Source organism: Monodelphis domestica, chromosome 5 (assembly GCF_027887165.1).
Source record: "Monodelphis domestica isolate mMonDom1 chromosome 5, mMonDom1.pri, whole genome shotgun sequence".
NCBI classification, from domain to species: Eukaryota; Metazoa; Chordata; class Mammalia; order Didelphimorphia; family Didelphidae; genus Monodelphis; species Monodelphis domestica.
This window is the reverse complement of record NC_077231.1, coordinates 60874782-60887429: the sequence shown is the minus strand read 5'-3', so window position 1 is coordinate 60887429 and position 12648 is coordinate 60874782. Positions and strand designations below refer to the sequence as shown.

Genomic DNA, 12648 nt, shown 5'->3' with positions numbered 1-12648 from the left:
TGCATAATTGAAAATCTGTTACCCTAAAAAACTACATTACCCGGGAACCCACTGACTTCCTGTCATTATGTATTTCCTGTAGGCAGGGGATATTAGGCAGTGATATGGAAGGTCCTAGCCTCTTTTGGCTTCCTGGCTAGGATGGTGGTGGTAAGGGCAGGGGTTTGAACAGGCTAATTAGCCATGGGCACTTGGTTTTTATTTTTGTATTCCTTTTTATTCCTTTATTTCTAATGATCATTAATAAATCTTTTAATACAATATTTTTATTATTGAGATTAATTTTATTTTTTACAATGATGGCAACCAGAAGTTGGAGAAGGAATTCTCAATCTTTTTAAGATAGACTAGATAAATTTTTAAGCCACGTTTCTCCTGCCATGGCTTTTCGCCTTCCCCCCTCTACCTCCACTTCTTCAGAGCTGCTGCTCCTGTGGGTTTTTTGGTTGTTTTTTTTTTCTTTCCCTATTTCTTTTTGGTCACCCACCCTACTGGTCCAGCTGCTTTAGTTTGAAGTACATAGCTGAGGACTTTTGGCAGAGAAGAGATAATCCACTTCTCAGTGCCCATCTGCTTGAGCCAGTGTTCCTCACTGCTACATCTGGCATTGCTGATGTTGATCCAGCCTCCTCTTGATCTCCTGATCCTCCAGCCCCCAACCCCTGGCCCCAACTGCTGTTGCTGATCCTGCTGAGTTGCTGGTAGCTGACACTGTGTCTTTGGAACTCACAAACTGGGAATCCTTGGAGCTGCTCTTCAGGCAGCTGGTAAAAGCTGGGGTGTGTTTTCCTTAGGCACTAATTAGCCTCCTAACTCCCTGTCCACATGGCAGAGGAAGCAAAGTGCTCCCTAGTGTTTTACCTCTAGGGGAAGGGTTTTGTTTTCTCTTTCTTCTATTTCCCTCATTTCTAATTCTTGTAGTTTCCTTTTGGAAGGTGCAATATTGTATATACTGGTAGTTAGAAAAATTTTAGGGGTACAAGATGATTATGTTGAATGATCAACTGGGGAGACTAGTCTCCCAAATGATCACAGGGGGAAATTGTGAAGATTAAATTAACTCCCCCTGCCCATTTTTAGATTAGTACACCAAACTTACACTTGAGTGGGGAGGTCTGTTACCCATGTATGCAATAGTGAGCGACAAATCAGAATCCACTGACTGCCCCCTGGGCAGTGCTAAGCAAAGTTTTAGCTATAATTAGTACAGGTAAAATGAAAGAAATTCACAGGAAGTGAGAAAAAGAAATGGTCTTTAAAAATGCCAAGAACTTTCTGTGAAGAGTTTTTATGTCTTTAGGTATTTCACCTTCAACTTGATGTTGGAAGAGCTCTGCTTGAGGATCTCAGACTGCTTCTACTTTCCTTAAAACTACCATGTGGGGTAAGTAGAAAAGGCTGACTCCTTTTCCTGGATTTTCTGAAGGGACTAGTCTCAGGAGAGAACTACCCTATTGAGAGAGGTTTCCTGCATCTCCAGGTCCTTGGCTCAAGGCTGAGGCATCTATGTCTGAGGGCTAATTAGTCCTGCCTGGGTTGAGCCAGGGGTCGGAAGCAAAATACTTAGTGTGTCGGCTAGGTATCTTACCCTATCCTCTCTCTGATTTTCTTACTTTCACTCTTTCTATATTTTGTAAATAAGTTGTTACAATATATCTCTTTGGAATTTGACTAAATTCCTGGTGACCCTAGTCCTAGTCCTACCTTTTATATTAACCCCTTACATTTTTCCCCTTACAAAAGGAAGGAAAAAACCTGGAACACAAAAAAATCAGAAAAGTTATTATTTAAATTGTATCTACATGTAATCTGGAAAAATATAAAAAATTTTAATATTTTTAAAATCCCAACCTTTTAAAAAAGTACAAGTTTTCCCCCAATAAACAGTTCCTTACTCTTGTTTTCTAAAATGCTGTTTCCAAAGGAAACAGAGTTAGCAGATAAAATTATTAATCTAAGTAATCATATACTTAAAATGTGGTGGTTCAGTATATAGTAATAATACACAAATGTGTATATATAAAAGAAATTCCAAAATTGATTTATAAGAATTTTAGGGGAAAAGATGTCACAGATCAAAGATTAAAAACTGATTGGTTTTCTTTCTCATTGCTAAAAATGTAAATATAGTTCATTCATTTGTTAATAGTCTAAGTACTTTAAATAGCTGATAAATCCAATACATCTCTACAATATAGCCAGATAGCATTTCCTTAGCAATTAAAAATGATAAACAAATTATTGTAAATTATATGTAGGAAAAATAATACACCTAAAAGGTTTGAAGTCAAAATGTGATTCTTCCTCTCAGAATGAATTTTTTTTTCTGAGATTTCTTTGCATACAGCTTTCTTTTGCTGAGGTGAAGACCACATGTGTAGATTGGTTTTTTACATCGAAATAAATCATGCATAAGTTAGGAGGGAAATAAAAAAATACATATTAAAACTACATCCTACTTTTCTATAAAAAATTAACTTTTTTTCATCTTATTTTCAAAAAGGCAGGAAGCTTAGGTGAATGCCTTAGACTAGGAAGTATGGAAGTTATAGCACATATTCAAAATTTGGTAATATATTTTTTTATATTACTGTTGCATTTGTCATATCATGCTATACAACTCATAATAATATAATGCTTACTAATAAATAGGTATATTTATAGTATATGCATATATATACATATATATATATATATATATATATATATAAATAAATGGATAAATAAATAGCATTTACCAAAGGAAGTGGGGTAGAAAGAGCTTTAGTTTCAATGCCAGAAAGATCTGAGCTCAAGTCCTACCTCTGACACATACTGATTGTATAACTTGGGCATATGTCCCAGGCAGCTCTCTAAGACCAGCCATTATAAACTCTCTGCAGATCTGAAGGGAGTTTTCTTATTAGTAAGTCCCCCATACCAATTAAATCACAAATACGGACACAATAAAATAGAAAGTATTTAGGGCTTTAAGACTAGCAAAATATTTATCATATATCCTGAAAACAGCCTCCCAGAAAACTGTTCTCAGGTTATTGTTATTTTCATTTAGCAGAAAAGGAAGCTGGATTTCAGAAATGTTAACTGATGTGCCCAAGGTCACACAATTTGCAAAAGAAAGATGATAAATTCGAATTTTAGCCTTCTTGACTCCAGATTCTTTCAATCACACCATCCATCTTCTCTTCAACATAACTTTATTTGACAAATAAATAAATAAAGGCTCAAAGTATATCAAGACATTGTGTGAAACACTAGAGAATTAAAGCACAAGTACAATCTACAATTGTAGTGCTCAGGCAATGACAAAGAAAAAAGTAAAAAGTAGGTTGTGGGTGACAAGAGAGGGAGAAACATACTCTCACAGAGAAGCTTAACTTTGAATCCATGACCTTAAAATAGAGTAAGTATATTAATTCTATTACAATACAAATATATTAATTACATGTATTATGTTAATTGCAATGCTGGTATCTTAAATTGCATGTATTAAAACATATTTTAATAAGTATTTCCCTATAAATGGCTTCCTCTTGGTATATGACTTCATGCTTTTAAAAACATTATTCTAAGACTAGGTTCTGGATCTTTACTAACCTGCTAAAGGGCTTTGTTAAGAAAAAAAAAATCTTGCAACTATGGGAATTTGCAAGATGGAGGGATCAGTGCTGGATCCAGAAGTAAAGGGATTAGGGAGGGCTTCAGGGAGGAGTTGGTATTTGAGCAAGGCCAAGTAGGAACAATAAACATGCAGGCAGAGCCTCCTGGAGGCATGAGGAAGACCTTGAGCAAAGGTAGAAAGGTAAGAAAGAGAGGAATGTGTTTGTGGAATGATGATTAGTTGGATTTTGCTGGAACACAATCTCCCTTAAGATATAGTGTTTTAAAATGAAGTTTATTTTATGTCTTAACTCAATAGAAAGAGGTTTCTTAATCATTTTTGAATCACTTTTTCTTCCCAACTCAATAAAATCATAAAAATAACCCACCTCTTTTGAGTTCCCTTCTAGGTCTAAATCTACAAAGCTCTGCACTGAATTTTTAAATATTTTATCAAGCTTCTTCTGGCACTTGGGCTGGCTACTTTCAAATGAAATGGCCATTCTAGGCATCTGCTAATGCCATATTGCTGGGCTAGTCTCATATGTAATTTTTCTAAAGTCTAAGGTTTTAAAATCTACTATTAATAATTTAAATCACTGCATGTTCCAAATTCACTGACGATCTCCCTCCCCCACCTAAAGAAAAAGATTAAAAAAAGATAAAAGACTGATGATACCTGGAGGATTATTGAAATTGAATCTGATGTAAGCACATCAATGATCTACCCTTAATATCTCTTTCCTTCTGACACTGCTGAGTCAATGAACTTAAACTAATGAAATGTTGTTTTTCAAGGAGGAGGTGAAACCCTGACCTGCTCCCTATTAACTGTTACCTCAATAAAAACCACAAGTGGAGTAAGTGGACAATCAATCATATCCTAATATACTCAACTTTTGATTATTCACACTAATAAAAGGGTTCAAGGTTAATCCTTTCCCATCTCTCTCAACATGTCCTTCCTGTCTTTCTTCTATGAAGATGACCCCCAAAGCTTTACTTTCTTTCTCACATCTCCAGTAACTTGCCAAATATTTCTGACTGCTCTCCCCATCACACCACTTGAACCTCAAATTCCACATGTCTAAAAGGGAACTCCACATCTTGCCTTTCATATTAACTCTTACTCCTACCTTCCATCTTTATATAAATGGCACACTATAGTCTCAGACTATAGCTGGGGATTCCTAGAATGATCTTGAATGGCCCTTCTTTCTTGACTACTACTATACCCAATAAATGATCATGACTTTTAAGTTATGTTGATTGTTTTTGTATTCCTCCATTTCTTTGCATTCCATTTGCTGGTGTACCAGTTATCAGCTGAGAACTGGAATATCTTCTGACCTGATTTCTCTGATTCTTTTGTCCCACAAGCCCATTCTTACCTGACAGATTCATCATTTCCTTAAAATATGACCCACTGTCTTCTTCTTTAACATGACCACAGTAGAAATAAGTTTAGCATGTTTACTCATACAGAACCTAAATCAAATTGCTTACTCTCTCAGCAAGAGGGGAGGGGAGGATGGAAAGGATTTAGAAGTAAAAATTTTGGAAAACGAATGTTAAAAATTGTTTTATATGTCATTGGAAAAAATATTTTAAAAATAAATAAAATAATAAAATATGACTTACCATGCCATCTTTTATTTTCAGGGCTTTATCTAGACTGCCTTCCATTCTTAGAATGCCCTCTTCTGTCACTTGTATCCATGAGAATCCCAAGCTTTTCCCCAAACTGCTCACATGCCATCTCTTACACAAAGCCTTTCCTAGTCCCCTAGTTATTAGCACTTGTGCTCTCCCAAAATTACTCATATAGCCAACACAATCACTTGGGTCCTCATAAACCCATTGCTAGAACACTGCAAACTCTTCGTTTCCCTCAAGCCTATCACTTCTCCAATCCATCCTCCACACAACTACCAAAGTGATTTTTCTCTGGGTACCACATGTCCCTTCTACTCTAGTGACTCCCCATTACCTTTTAGAGGATCAACTAGAAACTCCTCTGTTTGGCATTTAAGATCTACAATCTCTCTCCTATGTTCTTTTATAGGCTCATTGCAACATGACTCAACATCATTATTTACAAGCCATAGAAATTTGACTTCTTACTTTCTCACACAAGATGATACAATCCATCTCCCTTCTCAATCTGTCAGTAAACATTTATTAAGCATCTACGATGTGCCAGGCACTATGCTGAGTGCTGAGAAGTATAGAGAAAGGCAAAAGACAATCTCTGTCCTCGAGGAGCTCACAGTCTAATTCGTCATGCCTTTGCACAGTCTCGGGATTGATTCTCAGTTTCCTTCAAAGCTCACTTCAAATGACACCTTACCTGTTACCATCAGGTCTCTCCACAAAATTCACTTTGTATGCATTTCAAATATATGTATATAATTGTTGTATGTGTTGTCTCCCCAATAGAATCTCATCTCCTTGAGGGCAGAAATGGTTTCTTTTCCTTTTCCTTTTCCCTTTCCTTTCCTTTTCCCTTTCCTTTCCCTTTCCTTTCCTTTTCCCTTTCCTTTCCTTTCCTTTCCTTTCCTTTCCTTTCCTTTCCTTTTCCCTTTCTCTTTCTCCTTTCTCTTTCTCCTTTCCTTTCCTTTCCTTTCCTTTCCTTTCCTTTCCTTCCTGCCTTTTCTTTCTTTCTTATTGCACAGCTTCTCTTCTAGTGTCCAAAACACAGTATATATCTTAAAAATGCTTGTTTGCATAACTGAAATATTCATGTTTACACAAATTTACCTCCATGCTGCTCTCTGCCTGACACATAACAGTCAACTAACCAAGGTTTGTCGCCTCGAAGTGCCTCTATGGCCAAAAGATAAAGGGATACATACCTTCCCCCAAATCAAAGCCTTACCTTTGCATGATCGATGCGGCTGCTGAGCTCCTTGGAGGCAAAGCCACCAAAGATGAGACTGTGAACGGCTCCTATCCGTGCACAAGCCAGCATGGTGAACATTGCCTGTGGTATCATGGGCATATAGATCACCACAGTGTCCCCCTTGTGCACATCATGCTTCACCAAGACACCAGCCAGCTTGGAGACCTGAAGAGAGAAATTTGTGAAGTCATCAAAAAGCAATTAATTACATGCATATGACTTAGCTCTTCACCGGAAGAGGCCCCTGCCTAGGATAATTTCACTGGATTAAGATCTATGTCATTGCCTGTAGACATTCTAAGTAACCCCACCATAATACGGAGCAAGTGGTTCTTAACTATAGTTGGTGCAAATCATTGTTTCTCTTTATAAACAAAAGTCTTCATGCAGCTGTCCAGAGAGGTCACATATCTGGCCAGATCCTGTGATTAGACTGATGAGCCAGACACAGAAGGTAGAAAAGTAAAAAAAAAATGAAGAAAGAGATAGAGGCCATGAAAATGTTTTAATCTTGAATCCAGAACCCAATGCCACTAAGGCAGATGCAGAGATCCTACTCCATTTCTATAGGGAAAGGAACTTCATGAGGTCAGTACCACAACTCTTCTTATCAATGATATTCCTTCCTTAATATTTTCACCCATGGTTAGATTGTGAGCTTATAGTAGGCACTTAGCAAACGACTGATAATCAGAGCAGAGTTAAGACATAAAAAGCACAGATGTGTTCTATACTTAAAGGAGCCACCTCATTGGAGAAATGTCATTCTCAAACTTTTCTGTCTGACCTCTGATCATGGGCATTTCATTTTTGTTCTATGATTACAAAAAGAAATTCACTCCCCTCATTGTTTCGAATGAATGGATGCATTCCTTTTGGTAAAAAGCCATGGAAATGTAAGGATAATTGAATGTGATTGTGCTTTAAGAAATAATGAAAGGGTGGTTGCACATGTAAAATATATATCAGATTGTTTATCATTTCAGGGGGGAGGCATGGAAGAAATGGTAAGATGGAGAGAAAGAATTTGGAACCTGAAATTTATTTAACAATGTAGAAATTTTTATTCCATGTAATTGGGTAAAAATAAAGTATTATTTTTAAGAATGATGGAAGGGATTATTTCAGAGAAACTTGGAAACATGTATGAAGTGATACAGAAAGGAGAACAATAATTATCAGCACAACAGTGTAAAGAAATAGAACTGAAATAACAAAGAATTCTAATGAATGCAATGACCCACCATCATTCCAGAAATCCAGTGATGTGAAACATGGTACTCACCTCCTGAAAGAAAGGTGATGAGTCCATAATGTAAAATGAGACATATTTTTGTTTGTTGTATACCTAGCCAATACACAAATCTATTTTGCTTGACTGTCCACCTTTGTTATAAAGGTTTAGTTTTTCTTTTTTTTTTTATTGTGGGAAAGAGGTTATGGGAAGGCAAGAAAATAGATTTTTGTTAATTGAAAAAACAAAATATTTTAAAAGAAAGAGATGGTAAAAAGGGGGGGGGGACATATAATTAGAGTTTGAAAGTACCTCAACAGTCTTCTAGTCCAATTTCATTTCACAGATGATAAAACTCAAGTCCAGAGTGGATAACTGCCTTCACTAAAGGTCACACTGGTTGTAATTAAAATATGTGGTATTTCAGCCCAATTATAAATCTAGAAATCTTTCCAGTAGTTTACACTCTCTAAAAGGCATCTGGGTGGCACAGTAGACACCGTACAGGACCTAGTCAGTATGACATCTTCCTGAGTTCAAATCTGCCCCCAGACACTTTCTAGCTGTATGTGACCCTGGGCAAGTCACTTAACTCTGTTTTGCCTCTGTTTCCTCATCTGTCAAATGAACTGGAAAAGGAAAATAGTAAATCACTCTATTATCTTTGCCAAGAACCTCAAATGAGGTCATGAAGAGTCAGTAATAATTAAAACAACTAAATAACAGAAACGTTGCCAAAATCATTAGTCTAATAATTTTGATTATATTAAAAAGGTTTTGTAAAACTAATGCAACCAAGACTAGAAGTGAAACAATGGACTGGGGAAAATTTTTATAACAAATTTCTCTGATAAAGTTCTCATTTTTCAAACATATAAAGAACTAAGTCAAATTTATATGAGAATCCAAGCCATTTTCCAATTGATAAATGGTCAAAGAATCTAAAAGGCAGTTTTTAGATGAAGAAATCAAAGCTATCAATAATCATATGGAAAAAATGTTCTAAATCCCTCTTGATTAGAGAACTGTAAATTAAAACAATTCTGAGGCACCGCCTCATACCTACCAGATTGATCAATATGACAGTGAAAGAAAATGATAAATGTTGTAGGAAATCTGACAAAAGTGGGATACTAAATGCATTGCTAGTGGAGTTGTGAACTGATCGAACCATCCTGGAGAGCAATTTGGAATTATGCCCAAATGGCTACAAATGAATGCATACCTTTTGATTCAGTAATACCACTACTGGCTCTGTATCCCAAAGAGATTTTAAAAAATGAGAAAGGACCTATTTGTACAGAAATATTTATAGCCATTCTTTTTGTGGTGGCAGAGAATAAGAAACCAAAGGGATGTCCCTCAATTAGGGAATAGCAGAACAAATTGTGGTATATGATGGTGATGGAATACTATTGTGCTATGAGGAATGGTAAACAGGATGACTTCAGAAAAAACTGAAAGACATACATGAACTGATGCAGAGTGGAACAAGCAGAACCAGGAGAGCATTATACACATTAACTGCAATATTGTGGAATGACCAAATGTGATAGAATTTGGTACCAAAAGCAATACAATGATGCAGGGCAACTCTGAGGGAATTATGACAAAGAATGCTAGCCATCTCCAGAGAAAGAACTGTTGGAGTAAGAATACAGATAAAATATATATGATTTATTGCTTGTTTATTTGGGTATATGTTTGGGGGTTTTGGTTTTCTAAGATTATTAGATAATTTGCTTACAAAATGAATAATATGGAAATATTTTCTGTTAATACATGTATAACCCAAATTGAATTGCTTGTCAGCTCTGAGAGGTGGGAAGGAAGAAGGGAGGTAAACAATATGGATAATATGATTTTGGAAAAATTATGTGAAAATTTGTTATTAAAATATAACAATGATTGGAGAAGAATAAATAAAATAATTTTTTTAAATCATCAGTTTATGACAAGGAGGAAAAAATATATATGTGGTCAGACACCAATCCAATAAGAAAGTAGCCAACATCCATATTTTGAAAACCCATAATTAATGAGATAATTTTCAGTTTCTCTTCAAATTGAAATCAATAAAAGCACTATCAAGTCAGGAATAGCAGAGACCAGTTTCTGTAGAAACCTGAAGTCCCACTGAGGTTCTTGGACTGCACAAAAAAATAAATGGGAAAGAAAAATCTAGCTGTCGTCAAGTAAAAGTTTAAAATATCTATTATGAAAGCTTGATGAAACTAAAAGAAAGGGCAGTATCATCACAGCTGTTTCAGGGAGCCATTCTGCCTGTCTTGATTTCTTTCCAGTCCAATCATTGCAAAAAGAAAGAAAATGACATTGTTTTTTATAAAGAATCAGTCATTCTCCAAGACATTCCTCTATATGGAGTTTTTTTTTTCCCAAAGGGAATAATTTATTTTTGGAAAAAAGTTTCACTGATATCTTTTGGTTTTTTGTCTTCTTATATTCCCCAAAGTCTCCCTTATTTTTCTCTCCTCAGTAATGCCTTATGACTGAAGGTAGCATAGTAGGGAATGGTAGAACTGGAGAATGGAAAACCCAAATCCAAATCCTGCCTAAGATTTATTAACTGGTTGACATTGGGCAAGTTATTTAACCTCTATCAGCTTTAGTTTCCTCTTCCATAAAATGAAGATACTAATAGCACCTAAATCTCAAGGCTATTGAAAGGATCAAAGAAGAAAAAATGTATATAAATAAATATATATATATATATATATATGTAAAGTGCCATGCATATGATAGTCCTTTTGCTAGAAGACTAGGCATGGAATCAGGAAGACTCATCTTCCTAAGTTCAAATCAGGCCTCAGACACTTACTAGCCATATAACCCTGGGCAAGTCATTAAATCCTGTTTGCCTCGGTTTCCCCATCTGTAAAATGAGCTGGAAAAGGAAAAGGCAAACCATTTTAGTATTTTTGTCAGCAAAACTCTAAACGGGATCATGAAGAGTCAGACATGAGTGAACAACAAGTTATGACAATAAAAAATGGGAAAATATACTTCAGGAAAACAACCACATAAACTACAACAAATGCAGTCTACAAAGTTAGAAATCCATGATCCTCTCCCTCTGCAAAGAGAGAAAGTAGGTCCATTAGAATAGAATACTTTGTCAATATACTAACTACACATTAAAACCTTCAACAGATGTATCATATGTAACAATAACCTGAAGTCAGAAAATTGTGAGTTCAAATGTGACCTCAAATATTTAATAGCTATTTAAACTTGGGCAAACCACTTAAGCTCTTTTTACCTCAGTTCCTCAAATGATAAATAGGGATAATAATAGCATCTAATTTCCAGTGTTGTTGTGAGAATCAAAAGAAATAGTATTTATAAAGTGCTTAGCACAAAACTGGAAACAAAGTAGGTTCTATATAAATATTGGCTATTGTTATTATTAATATAGAAAGGGAAAAACAAAAACAACCTTACCAGAAACTCAAATCTCATTCTAATCCACATCATATTAAATTTTTATTTCCAGTTATTTGATTTATTTAATTTGACCCAGAGCTACCTATGATGTCAGGTAGATGATACCTACCTCCAGTCCAAGAAGACTGGCAACTGTCCTGAAAGTTCTTAAGAGCACTGAAACTTCAAATGACTTGCCTGGGGTCCTAAAACCAGTCTGTGTCAAAACCCAGGTCTCCCTGACTCCATGCACTGGCCCTCTTTCCTGTCTTCCATCTTTCCCTTTTTGCTTCTTTAACTAATGCCATTCTAATTGAAAGAGGCATTTGGTAATGTCACCAGATACTAGTAATACCTCTTCCCTCACCTAAAAATATTTCCATATATTTATATGTTTATATAAATATATGTGTATATATAAAATGCGTACATGCTGTTTCCTTCTAAAGAACCTAAGTTTCTTGCAGGAAAGAACTATTTCATTTGTTTGTACCTGAATTGCCTAAAATGGCACCTAGCCTATAGTACACATTTAATAAAGGATTTGTTGACTGATGAGAAACCAAGTGAATTTCCACTAAATCTTTATGGTTCATCTTAGCATCTATTAAAGGGGTATTTTTAACTGATTGAAAAGAGGGATTGAATTAAGGTTTCTTCTGACCGCAATGAAAATCAACACTTCAGCAGACTGAGTTAAGCAAACTCTACTCCCTTCTTGGAAGCTGTTGCCACCAATTAATCAAGCTGACTCAAATTAAATTTAAATTGCCAGGTCCAGAGAGGTCACGTAGCCTCCCACTGAAAGAAATTATTTTTCAAAAATCACTGAGCCTTGACTAGAGATGACCTCTTAAAGCCAATAATGATGCCCTGAACAGAGCTTAAAAAATGTGTGTTGAATTGACTTCAGTTGAATTGTTACATTAGAGATTGTAACTCTATCCCAAAGAAAATCTTCACCCAAAGAAGGTGAGGGTTTATTTTGAAGTGGAAATGGTTTAGTCCTTTATCCACATGTTAGCCCTTTCCAAGAGTAAGACCAGTTATCTGAATAGTCAATTTAGGAATAAGGGTCATGAGGGAGGACTTAAACTTTTAAAAAGTTTAAAAGGGTGATGTATTTGCTCTATTAAAAATTAGTCATTGACTGATTTGATTTACAAGTGAAATTTTTTTTTGAGGATCAAATGAGATAATATTTATTTTTTTAAGCTTTTATTTTATTTGGTCATTTTCCAATGTTATCCATTATAAAAAAGATCAGCTTTTTTTTTTCCTACCCCCCTCCCTCCTCCTCTCTCATTGGCGATGCACAATTCCTCTAGGTATGACATGCTTCCTCAACCTGAGCCCATTTCAATGCTATTGGTTTCCATAGTAGGGTGTTCATTCAGAGTCTCTCCTCCTTCATATCCCCTCCACCCCCGTAGTCAAGCTGTTGTGCTTCCTCCATGTTTTTACTCCC

The 12648-nt window shown here is 35.7% G+C and overlaps 1 protein-coding gene across 1 annotated transcript in view; it reads right to left on the bottom strand.

The window, feature by feature from the left end:
- ACSS3 (acyl-CoA synthetase short chain family member 3) overlaps positions 1-12648 on the bottom strand; it is a 256797-nt gene that overhangs the window by 175673 nt on the left and 68476 nt on the right. The window contains exon 3 of the mRNA XM_001372484.4: positions 6479-6667. Within this exon, the coding sequence (XP_001372521.1) occupies positions 6479-6667 (189 nt within the window). The remainder of the gene's footprint in view (positions 1-6478; positions 6668-12648) is intronic.